At 48.7% G+C, this 19539-nt stretch overlaps 3 protein-coding genes and 1 long non-coding RNA gene across 9 annotated transcripts in view; 3 read left to right on the forward strand and 1 right to left on the reverse strand.

Moving 5' to 3' along the window:
* On the forward strand, positions 1-1059 carry LOC307215469 (apical endosomal glycoprotein-like). Its single transcript, XM_079974720.1, has 3 exons — positions 1-60; positions 258-359; positions 788-1059. The coding sequence occupies exons 1-3, from the start codon at positions 18-20 to the stop codon at positions 1000-1002; spliced, it is 360 nt and encodes a 119-aa protein (XP_079830846.1). The 5' UTR covers positions 1-17; the 3' UTR covers positions 1003-1059.
* On the forward strand, positions 1055-12812 carry LOC307215466 (apical endosomal glycoprotein-like). 6 transcript variants are annotated; one of them, XM_079974707.1, is made up of 25 exons: positions 1055-1178; positions 1568-1701; positions 1779-1845; positions 1925-2041; positions 2144-2293; positions 3216-3298; positions 4184-4342; positions 5060-5150; positions 5600-5755; positions 5961-6176; positions 6529-6653; positions 6747-6837; positions 7814-7918; positions 8792-8929; positions 9924-10054; positions 10146-10356; positions 10444-10575; positions 10663-10787; positions 10876-10969; positions 11063-11218; positions 11329-11448; positions 11566-11696; positions 12025-12142; positions 12225-12391; positions 12570-12812. In XM_079974707.1, the coding sequence occupies exons 1-25, from the start codon at positions 1058-1060 to the stop codon at positions 12615-12617; spliced, it is 3186 nt and encodes a 1061-aa protein (XP_079830833.1). In that variant the 5' UTR covers positions 1055-1057; the 3' UTR covers positions 12618-12812. The 6 variants fall into 6 exon arrangements, with proteins under 6 accessions (XP_079830833.1, XP_079830834.1, XP_079830835.1 ...); XM_079974708.1 differs by having other exon boundaries at positions 11569-11696; XM_079974709.1 differs by having other exon boundaries at positions 11063-11152.
* The window catches only part of LOC307215468 (uncharacterized protein), a 20257-nt gene continuing 10708 nt past the window's right edge, over positions 9991-19539 (reverse strand). The window contains exon 4 of the mRNA XM_079974719.1: positions 9991-10079. The gene's annotated coding sequence lies outside the window, so the exon portion shown is untranslated. The remainder of the gene's footprint in view (positions 10080-19539) is intronic.
* LOC307215424 lies at positions 14656-15884 on the forward strand. The gene is made up of 2 exons (XR_013838504.1): positions 14656-15352; positions 15615-15884. It is a non-coding gene; the product is annotated as an uncharacterized lncRNA (long non-coding RNA).

Raw genomic sequence — 19539 nt, forward strand, 5'->3', positions numbered from 1 at the left:
TGGGCGCTGCTGGGAGGATGGCACGCCTGTGGGTGCTGTGGGGTGCCCTGCTGGGCTGGGGTGAGCCAGGGGGCAAAGGGAGACGGGGGCTGCAAATCCTGTCCCTCTCTCTCTTCCCTCTCTCAATTATAGCTCTGAGCAGCGGGTTGGACTAGATGACCCTTGAGGTCCTTTCATCTCTCCCATTCTAGGATGCTCACTGTCTCTCTCACACTTCCTCTCCTTTTAATGGCACTTTCCCCCTTTTTTTCCCCTAGCTGGGTCTCCATTTCCTAGCTGGGGCGCCTATGGGAACTCAAGCGCAAGCACCTGCAACTTTGCCTGCGACCGCTGGGATTGCTCTGATGAGAGCCATTGTGGTAAGTTTTGGCGTCACCAAAGGAATCGGAGAGACGTGCCTTGATTCCCCTCGCAGAGAGTGATTTAACCCATCTTGACATCCCTCAAAGCACCCTGGGAACTGTAGTTTCCTATGGAAGGAGAATATTCTGCACAGCCTTTCCAATGGAACGCTGGGAGTTATAGCTCTGAGAGGGTCTCCTTGGGAAACTTAACAAGCTACAGTTCCCACAATGTCTCCCAAAGCACCCTGAAAACGATTGCTTGCTCTGGGCGTTGAGGATTGCGATTCCCTTGACAGAACTACAGTTCCCAAGCCCATTTCTCTTCCCAGGGAACTCTGGGAACTGTAGCTCATGGGGGGAACAGGGGTCTCCTAACAGCAATTGGTGCCCAGAATGCTGGGAACTGTAGCTTGCTCAGGGCACCTGATTCCTTCTCCTTCCAGGCTACCGGAATGGGCTGGCACTGCCAGGTGCCGCCTTGGCCTGCGACTTTGAAGGCACCACCTGCGGCTGGGAGGACGTCAGCACATCTGGGTACCGGTGGCACCCAGGGCGGGGCGGAGGCTGGGTGCGCGGCGCCAACCCACCCTTCGACCACACGCTGGGCAACGACCAGGGTAAACATGATTCATTTGAAGGGAGGGGAAGCATTGCTTAGCGGTTAGAGCACCCCTTTGACCTGGCGCCCCCCCAACCTCCCTTCAGGCTGGTACATGAGTACCTCAGAGCAGCGAGCAAAGCCACCTGCCGCCCCTGCCCGACTCCGCTCCCCGACCCTGAGCGACGCAGCCTCAACCTGTGAGCTCCGCGCCTGGTACAGCATGGCCGAGACAGGTAAGCTTGGGGCGCTGGCGGTCGGAAATCCAACAGGCGCAGAGCCACCCGCTCGGCCTTTTCCCCAGTGTGGTGGGGGAAATGCCGCCTGGCCCGGTTCTCATAATTCCATATAAATATTACATAATACGTTTCTAAACTGCAGGATGTATCGTATCAGATAATTATTATTTATTGATTTCCAGACTACTGACCAACCTGGTAGGGTCGGTGTAAAGAAATACCATCCTGATCATTCTTATCTTGACATTTACTGATGCCCTGCTTCCCGCCCCCATTGGGGACTGATAAAAACAAGAGCGGCTGAGACGAGATGGCAATCTGCAATCCTCACCAGGGTCAGACTAGATGACCCCCGGGTCCCTCACCCCTCCGCCCTTCCCCTGCAGGACTCAACGGGAGCTTCACATTGGAGTTGAGCCATGGCGGCCACGTTGTCCCCCTGTGGCGAAGCCCCGCCTCGTCCTCTGGTGCCTGGCGCCCCCTGCTGGCCTACACCGGAAGAGTCCGCGGCGCTTTCCAGGTGGGTCTTGGCTCCTCGCTATCCCCGGCCGGCTCCTTCTCTGGAGCATGTCAAGAGCGCTGCCTCCCCCTCCACAGGTGACCTTCTCCTCGGTGGTGAGCGTGGCGCTGGACGATGTGCAGTTCAGGAACTGTGGCCCCCAAAGTAAGGCTTTCTTTTCTGCCAACCAGATAGACTGCCTCTGGGCTTGGAGGCTCCCCATTCACCGTCCCAACATTTCCAGGTCCCCGGAGCTGCGCCCCAGACGAGCGCCCGTGCCTGCCAAGCGGCTGCGTGGCCCCTGCCCGCCATTGTGATGGCACCGAGGACTGCAGCGACGGCAGCGACGAACAGGGTTGCGGTGAGCAGTCGGGGCCGGGGGGGACGACATGGGCGCCACCGGAAGGGGGGAGGGTGGAAAAGGCACCTTGGGACCCCCCCCTCACCTGCCTTTCTCCCCCAGAGACCTTCCTCTCGTGCCCCTTCGAGGAGGACTGGTGCAGGTGGACAGTGGGTGCCAACCAGAACCTCTCCTGGGCGAGGAACTGCAGCTCCCAGCTGCCGTCGTCCCCAGCCCGTCCCACCCGCGACCACACCACCAACACGCCGGAAGGTGGGTGCTGGTTGTTAATATGTAGAGGATGCCAGCAAGGCTGAATCTTTCCGTAAAGAAATGATTTGAATCAAGTCTTACCAACTCGGGGCATGCGTAGAGTTCTGCACCTCCAGGAGCTCACAACTATCTTTCTGAGGTCATTTATACGTGTGGGGGGGCATGATATTGACATAGATAGAGATCATTTAAACATAGAGATAATTTATAGGCAGAGATACACATAATAAATAGCTCTGTTCCATGAGCATAACTATAGGCATATATGTGTATAAATATAAATAAAATGGATGTGTATATATATATATATGTGTGTGTGTGTGTGTGTGTGTGTGTGTGTATGTACATATGTAAATGAAATGTGTATTTACATATGTATATGCGTTTGTATATAAATAAATAAATAAATAATATGGATATATGGGTGTATGTGTGTATAGATACGTGTGTATAGATTTATAAATATAATTGATATATACATATGTGTGCATATATAGATATAAAATGAATATCTATATGCAATGTATGTGTCTTTATAGATGACATAGAATAATAGAATCATAGAATTCTAGAATTGCAGAGTTGCAAGGGACAATTCAGGTCATCTAGGCAGGAATCTTTTGCCCAAATTGGGGCTCGAACCCACGACCCTGAGATTAAGAGGAGAAAACCAGCCAGATGGGCGGGGTATAATAATAATAATAATAATAATAATAATAATAATAATAATGGTAGAGTCTATTAATAGTAGACTCTGGTACTCTACCAACTGAGCTCTACATATATTTATAGATCTTGTGATTGTATAACAGAGCTTTACAAACTTTTTACGTTGGGGTCACAGTGACAAATAAATCTTGATCTTGGGGTGGCATCTCGCTGGCCGTGCCTCAGCTCCCTCTTTCGCTCTCCTCTCTCACAGGGCACTTCATCTATGTGGCCGGCGCCCAGCCGGGCCGAGCTGAGCTGGTCAGCCCCACCCTGGTGGCGGACGGGTCCTGCCATGTGAGTCCCTCATCATCATCATCATTTACGATTTATTATTTGCGAAAATATGGGAGGAGGTTATTATCATCGTTTACTATTTGTTTTCTACGGAAATATGGGCCAATATTGATTACTGAATATGAAGAATATCGGCCGCCCCTGTACTGGCGAACGGCTCGGACCCTCGGCTCTAGCCCTACTGTCAGGGGCTCAGGAGCAGAGGCACAGGGAAGAGAGGAGATGGAGAGCGAAGGGGAAGAATCCGAGGGGAGCGTAGGAGAAGAAGACAGTGGACCGAGGGATTCCATGAGCCTCTCCAGCGAATCGGAAGATTCACAGAAGGGGGCGCCAGTGGCCAGGGGTAGGGGGTTCCCAAGGGGAACGCCCCAGGAGCAAGGGGGCAGCAGGGACTCCCAGAGCAGTAGTTGGAAATCAGGACCAGCTTCCCCACCAGAGCAGAGTGGGGGGGAAGAGTCCCAAGGATCAGGGCCAGTGCATTCCCCACCAGGGAGAGAAGATGAGGCAGGGCTGACCACGCCTCCATCAGAAAGTCGGACAACGGAGGGGAGGTCAGATCCGGCCAGTATCCCGGAAGAGGGAAGCAGTGACCGAAGTAGTGTAACGGTTAGGAGAAAGGTCACTGGGTTGGCGCGAGAGGCAAGTTCAAATGTACAGGAGCGCGGGACAGCAGAGAGCAGGGCTAGGATCTTAAAATGGTGTCAGAGGGGAGGAGACTCAGACGGGACTTCGCCGATCTAGGGTTTAAGATGTAGGGCTGCGCGCTGTGGCTTTGAAATGGAAATTGAACTTCAATAAAGACTTTTGTACATTACGACAGCCTAGCATTGGTCCTCTGTGAGCTGGGACCTAGGGGCAGCTCTGACAGCTACGTTTCCCTTCCAGCTGGTGCTCTATGCCCACCTGCATGGGTCGGACGCCAACCGCCTGAACGTCTACTCCCAGACGAAGACAAAGAGGGAGCTGATCCTCAGCCGTGCTGGTGACCTGGGCGACTTCTGGTTCCGCCAGGAAGCCACTTTCAACGGCACCGAGGACTTCCAGGTACCCCCAATCCCTGTAAAGGCAGAGGAGCACTGCTGGTGCCAGGAATTTGGCAGCCCTGCCCTGACTTCAGGGTTCGACATTCACCAGGCATTTTTGGCGCCAGGTTGGCCACATCTCCCTCTGGCAGGGCCCTTAAGCAGAAGGGCTTATTTCAAAAAAATGGGACCCCAGCGGCCATGTAGTCCAACCCGCTCCAAGGCAGCCATCTTTGCTCAAACTCTCCAAGCTCTTCTTCCAAACTTCCTAAGAAGGAGAGGCTTCTTATTGCCCCTTTTTCTCTTCTCTTCTTCCCTACAATAACCTTGCCAGCCACCACCCCCCCCAACCCTTGCCAGGTAGGCTCAGAGGAGGCGACAGACTCCTGACTGAGTGAGGATTCAAACCCGGATCTCGGACACTAAGGACTGCGCCACACTGCCTTCCCAGAGCACTTCTGCAATGTTATACTCAGCAAATAAATAGGGGGAATAAAGAAATATAGTCAAGTCAGTAAATAAATAAATGAATGAATGAATGAATGAATGAATGAATGAATGAATAGGGGAAATAAAGAAATATAGTCTTTCCCTGGGCTTTACTCTGGATGTTTTAATGCCAACTGCTTGGAAGTGGTTTTTTTCCCCAAATATAAAGAGGTACAGAAAGGAAATGGAGAACGCTCGTAATAAGTAAAAAAAGAAAAGGGTTTCTCTCGGACTCGCTCCCTCCTTCCAGATTGTCCTTGAGGGCGTCATCGGGAAGGATCCCCAAAGCAGCATCGCTCTGGATGACCTGATCCTGTCTCCTGGTTGCATCCAGCAAAGTGGTGAGGGGGAAAGGCGTTGAAAGAAGGCTCCGGTTCTCTTGAGGGCATTTCTTTCTCCCAAAATATTTCACATGGGTCATATCTGCATGTGTGCACATGTATGTGTAATGACTGCTTGTCAATATTAAGAAGATGCCAGCAAGGCTGAATCTTTCTGTAAAAACTGGTTTAAATCAAGTCTGACTGACTTGGGATTTAAATGGTGGTTTCAATTGTCATTTAAATTGATTTCATTTCAATCAAATCCACCCTGCTCTGGAAATTTATTATTCCAAAAAGGAAACCTGCTTCTGGTTGTTGATATTAAGATACCAGCAAGGTTGAATCTTTTTGTAACAAAAATGACCTATGGGAATGGGACCCCCAGGGTCATCCAATCCAACCCCACCTTTTGGGCTGCAACCGATGAAGAGTCCCGGACATTGGCGCCCCCTTCCCTCCCCATCCAGGCCTGCTCTCCGCTCCCTGCACCGAGCAACCACCCGGACCGGTGCCCTGCAAGGACGACCAGTTTGCCTGTGACAGTGGGGCACGCTGCCTCGGCAGCGAGCAAGTGTGTGACTTCAAGGCCGACTGCGACGACGACACCGACGAGAGCCAGTGTGGTGAGCGTCTGCCGTGGGCCTCCGTTAACCCGTGGAACTGCCTGCCAGAGGAGTCTCTTGTGACACGGAAAGCAGATTCCCTGCTGGGCCTGAGCCCTCCCAGGGGTGGCACCTGGGCACCCTAAAATCTGCTTTGGGCGTCACAGAATGATAGCTGGAGTCATCTAGCCCAGCCCTGATCCCAGCAGCCCCTGTCCTTTCCTAGGAGCCAGCAATTTCACCCATGGCATGGGCGGCTGGGCGGACGTCAGCGTGGGCCGGATCCAGTGGGTCAGCGCGGGGCCGGATCCTGCGTCGCCCGGACTGGGCCTGGGCCAGGCTCCGGGGCAGATGCTCTCCCTCGCCAGGGCCACCACGCCGCTCCTGGGGCCTTCCAGCTGGGCCTGCGCCGTGGAGCTGCAGTTCAACACCGGCCCTCAAGGTAGGTGCAGCTGGGGGGCCAATTCAGGGAGGACCAGATCCATTTTCCATGTAAACGCGCAGGAGCTGCGACATGCAGGCAGACGCATGCAAATTATTATTATTATTATTTACTATCATCATTGACTATTATTTACAGAAATATTGGAGCAGATTTTGTGATTTAATTTGGATTTTTAAAACAAAGTGCTTTGGGAGGAAAAATCTTTCTCAAGATTTCCTCTTTAAGTGACATCAGAGTCCAAAGGCTACTCCCCGGGAAATAAGGATTTATTTTAAGTTATTCACGTGTGCTAAAACTCAGTAAAAATAATCCTGATTGTTTAACCACACCAGTTGCACTCTTTTCCCAGGGTTCCTGGCTCTGGCTGTCACCGACGCAGCGCCGGGCCGGTGGTTGTGGCACGCCCAGGGCAATGGCACCGCCTCCTGGCAGCACGCCACCGTGGCCCTGGGTGCGAGAGAACGGCCTTTCCAGGTGAGCCAGCAGCTCCCCCACCCTGCCTGAGGTGGGTGACAGCGGGTTGGGCTGGATGACCCCTGAGGTTCCCTTATCTCTGTCTCCCCGAAGCTGGAGCTCCTGGCGACGGAGGAGGATCTTGCCCTGGCCATCGAGAGCGTGGCCTTTCTGGACTGCGGTGCTTCTCTCTCGCGCCCCTCAGGTATGTCACCATCGGAGGGCGCTGATTCCCCTCCGCCCATCAGAATCATTCTTCAACATTTTCCCAATTTGGGGCCGCTATTGTTTTAGCCAGGCATCCCCAACCTTCGGCCCTCCAGATGTTTTGGACTAGAATTCCCATCATTCCTGACCACTTGTCCTGTTAGCTAGGGATCATGGGAGTTGTAGGTCAAAACATCTGGAGGGCCGCAGGTTGGGGATGCCTGGATCCATCAGCTGCTGGGAGTCCCTGTCGGGGGGGTGGGGGTGGAATGCAAGCTATTAATAATAATGATGATGACAATGATGATGCTTCAATTTGAAGAATCGTTACTAGTTTTGTAATGATTTCCCCATCCTAAATTTCTCTAAACTGCCTGGGAGGAAGGCAGGATATACACACACACACACACACATATATATATATATAAATTTATATACACATACAAATAATAAATATATATATAAATATACATAATAAATATAGACATCATATCAATTTATGCATAGCAATAACAACAATAGAACACTGGGCACAATAACAATAGTAAGAACAGTAACATGATACTGGGCCCAATATAATACAGGGTGAGTACACATGTTCCACGGGGCCTCCTTTAAAAGACTCACCCTGTATATTGTTGTTAATAATAATAATAATAATATTCCGCTTCTTCTTCCTCTAGGTGTGACAGTCCAAAAATGATTGTTTTCCTTATTATGCTGTCTTTTACCATGCTTTGATTTATGCTATGTAAAATAGGCTCTGAAAACGGTACACTGCCCTGAGATCTTTGGATTAACGCTAGTATATACTAATCTTAATATACTTATTATATATAATGTAATAATGATGATTATAATAAGAATCATAATATTAATAAGAAGCTATCTAAGTGTGTGTGTGTTCTTCCCCCTGACGGTCTCTCTCTCTCTCTCTCTCTCTCTCTCTCTCTCTCTCTCTTCCTCCCCTGCAGGGCTGTCGTGCAACTTTGAGAGCGACCTGTGTGGATGGTTTGCTGAGCCGGGCGATGGGTTTGAGTGGCGCCTCCACATCGGCCAGGACCACACGACGGGCAGAGGTAGGAAGATTTGAACCCAAGACCTTCCCTTTCAGAAAGCTGCTTGTTTGGCAAGGAGCAAAGGTTTGCCGTCGAAATTATTCCACTCCCATGGCCATATCGGGTGGAATTATGCTGATAATGTCACTATAAGTTGCTATATAAGTTTTCAGCTGAATTTGGAGAAAGGGCTTGCAGCTTTTGCGGGATCTGCTCCTTGCAAAAGAGCAGAAAGCCTGCCAATTTTGAGAACAAACCTGATTTGCGATGGGGGTGGAATAATTTCAATTGCAATTTGTGCACCCAAAGCAGCTCACAGCTCCTGGGGCAAACCTTGACACATCCCAAAAGAGATTTCTTTTTTGAAATTGAAATGGTTGTTGTGATTAATTTGATATTATGCTGCTGTTACTGGTTTAAGGTTTGGATGAAAGATGCCCCCTCAAATGTGCTCTTATGTTCCAGTTCCATATGGGCGGGGTATATGGGCGGGGTCCCTGACAATAATATATTATTATTATTATTGTTATTATTATTATTATGCGGTTGGATATAAATCACATTAATAGTAATTGTAATAGTAATAACTGCCCGTCTCCAAATCACACAGTCGGGTTCGTAGGCTCGACCAAATGAATTAAACCATTCCTATCAGTTTGCCAAGAATTTCTAGATGGCTCGAAAAACCTCATTTTGGAAATAAAACAAAAAAATCAATCATTGATCCAGTTTCAGTCCCACAAACTATCCCTTGTCGGGGAGTTCCAAAGGAGGCAGCTGCTCTCTGAAATGGAGCTTAGAGGGCAAGTCTCAGGGGGCAAGCAGGTGGATTTTGAGGGCAAGCTGAGCCTTGGCGCAAATTCGAACCCAGGACCTGACCCTGTTGCCCCACAGGTTCTTTCCTCTCGGCGGACCCTGCAGCACCCGGATCCTGCGGCCGGCGGGCGAGGCTGGTCTCTGCCCCCCAAGCTTCGCTGACACTGTCCAACGCCTGCCTCTCCTTCTGGTACCGCCTGGAGGGGCCCCAGATTGGTAAGGGCGGCTTTCAAGTGGCAGGCAGTTCCCCACATGGTGCAGGTTTGAGAGCAAGATGCTGGGAAGGCCCAGGGCGCAAGGAGGTGCCAGCCTGATAATCAAGTGGCAGGGAGTTCCAATGGAGGAGACTTTCAGGTCTCCAGAGGCGAGGGGATTTCTTCATCTCAAGTAGCAGGGAGTTCCCAAGATGGCAAGCGCTGCAAGTCCATCCCGGAGGGAGGAGGCCATTCAGTCAGCTGGCATGTGGGCCGAGATTTCCAAAGGGAGTTTTCGTCATGGAAGAGGGCGGGACTCAAACCTGCAGCTTCAGCTCTAGCAAGGAATTTCAGCAGAGGGAGGGGTGCCCTCGAAGGAGTGGCGTCGCCAGAGACTTTTCAGATGAGAATAATGAAATTTTTATATACCATCCTATACCCCAAAGTCTCAGGGAGGTTCACAGACAAATGAACAAATATTAATTCGTTATTGAGAAATAGTATTTCTTATTTCTTATTATCATTTTTATATTATATTTTTATATTATTTATATTGTATTTATAAAAAAATTATGAAATTCTTATATTATCATATAAAAAGAATGATAAGGATAAATAATGGTAAAAAGTACTATTTCTCAATAATGAATATTGGTGACAAGTTTTAATCCAGAAAAATTAAGAACACCAGCAGCCCCTGACAGTGGTATTAAATGATGAGTGGTAATGAGCCATGATGATGATGATGATGATGATGATAATAATAATAATAATGTATTTATACCCCGCCTATCTGGGCAGCTTCCAACCAGATATTAAAAACAATACAGCATAAATAACAATCAGCAAGAATCCTTTAAAAATAAATAATAGCTTAATGGTTATAGCAGTTAAGAAAAGGAAATACAGTAGTAAGAATAATGAACAAAGATAAAAACACATAGCGGTTGGGGGAAAGGATGAGATGATGATGATATAATAGCAATTAATGGAGCCCCTGCCCCCCTCTTTCCCAGGCACCTTCAACCTGCTAGTGAAATCCGCCGGTGCCGCAGAGGAAGTTCTGTGGACCCGGGCGGGGAGTCAGGGTGCCGCTTGGCGCCGTGCCTCGGCCACAATTCCCCAGCATCTGCTGCCCGGCTTCCAGGTGAGGTCTTGGGATCGAATCCAGCCTAGAATAAGAACAAGCAAAATCATCGTGAATAACAGCACTGGAAACTATTTTCTTTCCATTCCAGGTGATCTTTGAGCTGCTCCGCGACGGCTTCGTGGGAACCGTGGCACTGGACGACGTAGCACTGGTGCCCGGCCCCTGCGCCGCCCCCCTCCGCTGCAACTTTGAGGAGCCCGGCGTCTGCAATGTTTCGGGAGGAGGGTGGGTGTGGTGGCAGGGCGGCGGCACCTCAGGGCAAGGCCCGCCCCATGACCGCACCCTTGGCACGTCGGAAGGTGAGTGACGCCAGGGTCAGGCTGGATGACTGCCGGGTCCCAATATGGAAGGAGACCCCAACTGGAACTCACCGCTTCCCTCCCCAGGACACTACATGGTTGCCGACACCAGCGTCCTTGCAGCGGGAGAAGCAGCGCCGCTGCGGACAGGGATGTACCTGCCGCTGGGGGGCACCCACTGTGTCGGATTCTGGTACTACCTGAGCGCTGGAGACGCAGGTAAAAGCTCGGGGTGGGATGGATGACCCACCAGGGTCCCGCCCTGCCAGAAAGCTTGATGACTCCACCAAGGCGCTCTCTCGCCAGGCTCTCTGCGCGCCTCCGTGGAGGAAGAGGGCGGGAGGCAGGCCGAGGCGCTGGCAGCAGGTTCAAGGCGGCACGGGAGCTGGTGCTACGCAAATTTCACGGCGGAAGTTAGCAGCGAGTGGCGGGTGAGCGCCAAAGGGGAGCGTCGGGTTGGGGGAATGGTGCTGGGTTTGAGTTTGTGGCAGCATGCGGACTCCCCTCTCTCTGGCGCAGGTGGCTTTTGCGGCAGAAGGCGATGGAGGGGCTGTGCCGTCGTATGTGGCGCTCGACGACCTTGAGGTGACACCGGGGAGCTGCCTCGGCGCTGGTAAGTCTTGGGAGTTGTAGCGCTGCATGACCAAAGGGTTTGGGGTGCAGAATATTGCCATGGAATTGACTGCTCTGGCTTCTCTCCGCTCAGGCTCATGTGATTTTGAATCCGGCACCTGTGGCTGGAGGAAGCCCCACGGTGATTGGCGGAGCTGGGATTGGGCTGGGGCGGGCACGGACGGTGAGTCTCGCACGCGGTACCCCCAAGCGTCTGGGGCGGGAGGCTTACGACTTACGACCCTGCAAGGTGGGTCGAGGGGATCGGAATGAATCGTTGCAATAATGGTTTGCTCTGAGCCGGGTCCGGGTGCGAGTAATCGGGCTTCTCTCCCAATTATTATTTTCATTTCTTTCTAGGGCGCCACATCTCCGTCCAGGTGGGCGCAGGACACCACGCCGCCCGCCTCACCAGCGAGACCCTTGAAGGCACCGGCTGCTTCCACTTCCGCTACCGCATGGCCTTCCAGGGGAAAAGTGGTGAGTCAGGTTTTACTTGGGCCGGTGGAACTCCCTGATGCGGGAAGGGAATTATTGCGGAGCCTCTGGCACCCGAACCCACTGCCCACATGACTCCGCCTTGCTTTCCCTCCCCAGCAGGCAGTGCTGAGCTCCGGGTGCTCCTGTCCAGCCCGCAGGGGGAGCGAGTGGTCTGGCGGGCAGCCAGCCACCAAGGTTGGGCCTGGCGGGAGGAGAGGCTTCTCATTGACAGCGGTGGTGAGTTCCAGGTAAGCCATCTCAGAAAGTTTGGTGCCTTTGAGACTGCCTGCCACTGGTGTTCCTATGATAATTAAACTTCCTTATATTATTCCTATTAAACTCCTTTAAATGTGACGGCCTTTGTCCACCTTTGGGACTGCCTGCCACTGGATACCCTATAAAGACGTGGGGCTTTTCGGTTCGAAAAAGAGAATTTGGGACTTCTTGCCACGGCACCATGAAACTTTGGGACTCCCTGCCACTTTGGAACACCTCTGGCATGAGACGTTCAGCAGGTGGCGGATTCGAAATCCTTCCTGGCAGGAGGCACTGCTGGTTTGAACCCATGTCTCGCAGGTGGTGCTGGAAGTGGGCGCTGGCGATTGGTCCGGCACGGGCACCATTGCAGTGGACGACGTAGCATACGTGGCAGGAGGCGGGTGCGAGGAGCAGCGCCAGGAGAGCGGTGGTGAAGGTAAGGGGAGGCCCAATGCTTTGGGGATCTGGGGTTCGAGAGACACAGGCGCATACAAAGGGAGTCTTTCCCCCCCCCCCAGGGAGCAGTGCCCCCACCCTGCCTTGGGAGGCTGCCGTTGCATCCGCAGCCGCCTGCGCCCTTTTTGGGGGGCTCCTGGCCTGGGCCGTCGCTCACCACTGTCGGAAGAAGTGCTGGCCGTTGGAGGCGCCCCAGTTCGAGGCCTTCGACAATGTTGCCTTCCAAGACGTGAGTCCCTCGCACGCTGGACCCCCTGTCCCACCCCCAGCCCCGTCCCCCTTCCATACGCCAGAGGCAGTCTACCTGCCTCCCTGTGATAAGAGGTGGGGCCTCCAGGGCCAGAGGCAGCCTACCTGCATTGGTGAATTCCCTGCCTGGCCATGAACCACCCGCTTTGCATTCGCAGGACCAGGTTCGGATCGTGGAGCTGCCCATCAGCGCGCCAACAGACTAGCCCCTTTCTCCCCAGAAGGATGCCTGCCTAGCTGGCGGGTTGGACTGGATGACCCTCAGATCCCTTTCTGACTGGGCACGATTTCTCTGGACGTGCTGAAGGCGGACAACACGAAACAAAGGAGAAAACTGTGGCATTTTTCCCGTAGCCGCTCTTGTCTCCTGTGAAATAAAATGGGATTTCTGCCCAAAAAAATGGTGTCAGGGTATCTGTGCACGAACAGAGCTCAGGGAGTTTGGGACAGAGGGGGGGAACAGCCTGCTCCCGGGGCGGAGGAAGAGATCTGTCTTGGTCCCCACTTCGTGGGGGAATGGACTAGATGACTCTTGGGGTCCTATCTCTGCATTTCAGGGGTCAGACTAGATGCTTCTTGGGGTCCCATCTCTGCATTTCAGGGGTCAGACTATATGTGTTTTAACAATGAGTCCGTAAGTGAATGTGGAGGCCAATTCTGGATCCACACGTCCTTTCACAGAGGGGACAATGGGTTCTGGGCGGGATTTGATCACAGTGTGGATTTGCCAATGGTCAGGATGGGAGTTACAGCTCGGCAACATCTGGAGTGTCAAAGGTTCCCCATTTCTGGATTACGGGCACTGGCAGAGGAAGAGGGTAGTGGGGGGAGCTCACTGCCCCCAGCAGCGCAATCCCGGTGGGGTGCCATTGCGACTGCCCCCCCCCTGCCCATGCTGGGCATCACGCCCCTGCGGGCAGTGTGCCACGCCCCCGGGACACGTGCCACGCCCCCACCTTCTTTCCTCTCCCCCCCCCTACTGCCGGAGCATGAAGCTCCACCACTAATTACTGGATCTATCCAGAGATACCTACTGTATGTCCCCCACAAGGTCTTCCAGCATATTTGCATGCCAAGTGGCATCTATTCCCCCCCCCCAAAAAAAAATAATGTTCTCTTTAATGGTGGAGGTTGAAATGACTGATAGCTATAACAGTGGTTACCAAAAGGTGCTTCTAGAGTCCTTCGGTCACAGGAACATATGTGTTATTAATGTAAGTATAAAAATTTTTAATTGTAGCCAATGCAGCATCAGAGGTTAAGCAGATTTTAATATGTAGAAGTAGTCCATTAACAATGGGAAATAAGTCCATCAACCTCACCAAGAAAACGCATGAAATGGGAAATGAATATGTCCATCCCCTTCCTGCCCCAAAATGATGAGTATAGCAAATGGCAAGAATAAGAGAAAAAAAGAATGACATAGTCTGCATGCCTCTAGACTGATTTCAGTAAAGTTGGTGCTAGGAAACAAGAAAAGTGAGTTTTACTCCTGTACTTCTCTGCTGTTCAATCTCAAACTACAGGGTCTTAGACTTACACAATAAATTGATATTGATATCTAAAAATATTGGTTTAGGGTAATGTTACGGCTAAAATCTGGGTGCGGGGCTACTCTGCCACCCAGCTCGTCGGACTAAGTGTCCGCGGGTCCCTGTGGAAGAAAATGAGCTCAGCCGGGCACAGGAGCAAACTACAGAAGATCCAAGTTTATTGTGCAACAGGTTCAAGGCGAGATTGAACAGCGAGAAAGGGGTGACATGAACTTTTGAAACTCCCTCCATGTCCCAGAATACAGTGCAAAATACATCCCAGTTACATCATGAATACATTAAGGAGAGGTTGGGTTACACCGGATTAACATATGGAGGAGGGAGGGGGAATATGCAGAGTCGGAGATATGCACAGAAAAAACACTTCCTGAGTACCGGGGATGAGAAGACAATGGTCCCAAATATGCATAGTCTGCCACCTGACATTGCCTGGAGGAAAGGCGGATCAGAGCGATTTGACAGGATTAGGGTCTTAACACCTTGCTTGAGGGATTATGCTGGACAGGGGAGGTGTGATGGAGTCCTAGAGAAATTGAGCAAATTGGCACGTTGATTTTCTATGAATTTTATAGATTTTAGTCCCTTTTGACATTGACAATTGGAGATAAATTGATATATTGTAGCGAAGAAGAAGGTGAAGAAGACATGCCCCCCCTTCCGTATCAGTAAACAAATGATGGTTTCAGTTGATTTAACTTCTTATTTCTGAAGTATCTGTGGATTTATATGAAATTACTTTCTTTGTTTCCTTAGAGAGTTTGGATAATTGTAATAAAATTTTCAATGAACTTAAGAACTGTAACATACCAAACAACATACAAAGTCAGATTTAACACACACACACATACACTGTAATACATATTGTGAGTACAAATTATTATTCATTCCAAGTGGAATGAAAATCCAGTTAAATGGATTTAGAATATACTTCTGCAATGTTTTTACAGCCTGATTCCATATATGCCTTATCAAGCCCATTGCGTCTTAGGCTGCAATCTTATGCTCGTTTACCTGGGACTAAATCCCAGTAAACTCAACAAGGGTTACTTCTGAGTACACATGCCTATGATGTCACTGTTAAACTCCTACAAATTACAAATTCTTGTCCTAGGAGTTCTTGAGAGACTTCCTGGGGTCATATGAACCAATCTGTTGTATATTTGTAATTCTAATACTAAGATATAAATTGATTTGTACGGTCCTGTTTGGTGTAACCTAACTTCCAGGGATGTTTGAAGGTCAATATTCTCAGCAACCTAGTAGGTTCCTGCAGAACAAGAGAATTAAGAGTATTCAGCCATTGGCACCTTGCAAGGGAGAACTGAGGACTGAAGACTCTGGGCAAAGATTAGCCATACCTTCACTCAAAAGCAATCCTGTCTCCTTAGGTAGGCTTGCTATACACCTTGCCCCCCCCATCTCCCTCCCAGTAAGCAACAGTGACCCACAAAATGTTGGAATCTCCACTCGGGTGAGCTGATAAAGCTCATCTTCCAGCCGAGTCCTCCGGAATTGCCTCCAATGAATAATTAACAACCTTGAGCCTTTGATGAGGCTCCAAGGCACGTTCCCCCATTCAGCAGAGAATCCAGGCAGCAGAAGTGAGGAGATTTCTGGCTACATCACTATGCTTTATTTCTTACTACGCAGACAAAGAAAAATACATCCTCTACCTGTGAGATCAGAGAGCAACCGAACAACAAAGGAACAAAGGAACAAAGGAAACCAGTAACGTCACATCCGTCTCTAGTCTCCCGTGAGACTTCCAACAGCCTGGACTGTCTCTGGAATGTAAACAGCGCCTTGTGACTCTAAGCAGCTGCTCAGTGGCAAAACAGAAACTAACACAAAATAGTGAAAATAATGTTGGGAAATGTGTGAATACCAGTATATTAGGAGAAATGCACATAAAATTGTATTAATTTTGTGTGGACTTTTTTTATTTATTTATTTTTAACAAACTGATGTGGAACAGGGCAAACTCAATTTAGGACTAGAAAAAGGGGAAACAGAGAGAAATTGAAATTCATGGTTTTATCCATCTTTAGTTGTGTCTGATACTAACTAGACCTGCGACCAGAGGTCCCCCCACCATTGATTTTAGGTTTTTGGGGTGATAACAAAAACTTCAAATAGCTCCTGAAAATGAATAATAAGCTAGTGAATATGATACAGAAGTGGCGAAATGTGATGCTTCAAACTGGTCAAAAATTCAGCCATATTCCTAATGTGTGGGTTTCTGAATGCTCTTCAAGGGCAGCCCCAGAAAGAACACAATGCAGTAATCCAGCTTTGATGTAATTAAGCTATGTGTAACCAGGGCTATGGCAGTGATCTGCCTTTTTCAGAAAAAAAGTGCACATAGTACATGTATGTGTAGTTTGACCTTGTGAAAGAGCAATGGCAATTTTGTACATTCACAAGAGCTTGTTGGCCACTTTGGCATGGTACTCCTTTATTTTCAGTTTTTATTTAAGTGAATTTCCACCCAGGGATGGCTGTGAGCAGGATTCCTGCATTGCGGGGGTTGGACTAGATGACCCCTTCCAACTTCATGATTCTATGATTCTACATTTGATTTGTAAGTTGATATAACTTCTAAGGACTTTGGCTTATTTTTTAAGAAAATAAAAATATTTTAATTCATTGCAATGAATTCATAACATAACCTTACACTGTGCATTTGTCACTACATTTGGCCTGAGCAAAAACTCAAGGAGGGGTTTATTTGTGTGGCAATGCCTCTGCATTCTTAGTAATGGTATATAATTATGATGTGGATGCTTGGAACTTTTGGACATATGGTAACAATGAAAAAGTAGTAAGAATAGATAATGTACTTTATTGGGCCAGTATATTAAAAACAATCATTGCAAATTGTTCTTCATTGTTGACAGGTTTAAAGTACAAATATTTGCTGCATAAAATCACATTTTAAAAAATAAAATAAAATAAAATACACTGACATTCTACTCACTCATTACCACAAAGTCTATATACTTAGCAATGTGGGCATTGGATAACATTATGTCCCTGGTCCAGAGAAAGTTAGTCATGCCTAAGTCCTGCTGAAACCTATAAAAAATGTTAATGGCAACCCTATGGAATCTTGTTTATATAAAGCATGTTTAGGAGTAGTACTCCAAGCCTTAAACCTTTTAAGTTCACTTTACCATATACTGAAATTCGTACACTTATTGAGGCTCTTATCACACTCGTTATGATTCCCATGTTACCCTTCCATACTCTGATCTTTTAAGAGGTGGGTGAGAATGCAGCCCACTCTAATTTCTTCTGAATCTGAATATTGGCACTATTACAGTGGGTGTCTCCGGTTATATGGACTCTGTTCTGAAACCATATGCCATCAGTGCTCCCAGCTATGTACGTGACACCACAGATTTTCTGAGGAAAATACAATCTTTAAATAATCTTCCCAACAATACTATACTAGCTACTATGGATGTGGAATCTCTGTATACCAACATCCCACACAATGATGGTTTACAAGCTATAAGGAACACCATTTCCGATAAAACCATAGCGGACTTTGCTACCAAACTCTGCCAATTTGTCCTTACCCACAACAACTTCAAATTCGGTGATGACCTGTTCCTTCAGATCAGCGGCACAGCAATGGGCACCCGCATGGCCCCACAGTATGCCAACATCTTCATGGCGGATTTAGAACAACGTTTCCTAAACTCCGACCCACTCAAACCTCTCTTGTACCTGTGATACATTGACGATATTTTTATCATCTGGACACATGGTCAACAGACCCTGGACACCTTCCACCAGAAATTCAATGATTTTCACCCCACAATCAACCTAACAATGAATCAATCTATGCAAGAAATACATTTTTTGGACACTACTATAAAAATACAGGATGGGCGCATAGACACCACCTTATACCGTAAACCAACTGACCGACAAACATATCTACATGCCTCTAGCTACCATCCCAAACATCCCAAACAGTCCATTGTATATAGCCAGGCACTACGTTACAGCCGCATCTGTTCCAATTCTACAGACAGAGACTCTCACCTAAGAGATCTACAGCAAACCTTTTTAGAACTAAAATACCCAGCAGATGAAGTTAGACAACAGATCAACAGAGCCAGACTGATACCCAGAGAGAACTTGCTGCAAGACAGACCCAAAAAAGAAAATAACAGAACACCTCTAGTCATCACATACAGCTCCCAAGTTAAAACAGTACAATGCATCATCAGAGATCTACAACCTCTCCTGGACAATGACAGTTCTCTTTCTCAAGCTCTGCGAGGAAGACCTTTCATTGCCTACAGACAGCCACCCAATCTTAAACAACTCCTAACCCACAATAATACTACAACCAGACTTAACACGGACACTGGCACCAGAGCCTGCAATAAACCCAGATGCCAACTTTGCTGCCACATACACATACACCCGGACAACACATACCATCTCGGGACTATTCAATTGCTCATCGTCTAACATTGTGTATGCCATCAAATGCCAACAGTGTCCTTCAGCCCTCTATATTGGACAAACAGGCCAAACCTTACGCCAAAGAATAAACGGACATAAATCTGACATCAGGAACCACAAGACAGAGAAACCAGTAGGAGAACACTTCAATCTCCCAGGACATTCTATACAAGATCTCAAAGTAGCTGTTCTATTACAAAGGAATTTCAGAAATAGACTGGAAAGAGAAGCTGCTGAATTGCAACTTATTACCAAACTTAAAACCATGGAGAGACCTGGTCTGAACAAAGACATTGGATTCTTATCTCATTATACAGGACAAAGCCATTTTTCACCTTCTCACCCCTTGCTTTTTCCTGTAAGACCTATTGCAGTCGTTAAGAGTCGTCAACAGGCTCATCACAGCTATCTGCCAATCACCCAATCCCACCACCCTTCTGAGTAATACCCCTCCCCACCTTCTCACTATATAGAAGGGTCTGGTGACTTCTGTTTCAGTGTATCTGAAGAAGTGTGCATGCACACAAAAGCTCATACCAAGGACTAACTTAGTTGGTCTTTAAGGTGCTACTGGAAGGAATTTATTTATTTTGTTTTTTCTTCTGAATCGTTAGATATCAGGGGCATTAATTAGGTATGTACTAGATCCAGGATCTGAAGAAGTGTGCATGCATACGAAGAAGTGTGCATGCACATGTGTATCTGAAGAAGTGTGCATGCACACGAAAGCTCATACCAAGAACTGACTTAGTTGGTCTTTAAGGTGCTACTGGAAGGAATTTTTTTGTTTAGATCCAGGATGTGAGAGTAAGCAATGCGAGTAGGTGAAGGTAACACTGAAGCTTGCTTTAGGTGTCTGCAAATACTGCAGTTGTTGTTGTTTAGTTGTTTAGTCGTGTCCGACTCTTCGTGACCCCATGGACCAGAGCACGCCAGGCACTCCTGTCTTTGTCCATGGAGTTTTCTTGGCAGGGATACTGGAGTGGCTTGCCGGTTCCTGCTCCAAAATACTGCAGTACCTTTATGCTTTTCATCACTCCCGCTATTTTTCTCTGGCGGGAGTCTGGGCTGCACTCTCTCTCCCTCTGTGTTC

Source organism: Podarcis cretensis, assembly GCF_951804945.1.
Source record: "Podarcis cretensis genome assembly, chromosome: 4".
NCBI classification, from domain to species: domain Eukaryota; kingdom Metazoa; phylum Chordata; class Lepidosauria; order Squamata; family Lacertidae; genus Podarcis; species Podarcis cretensis.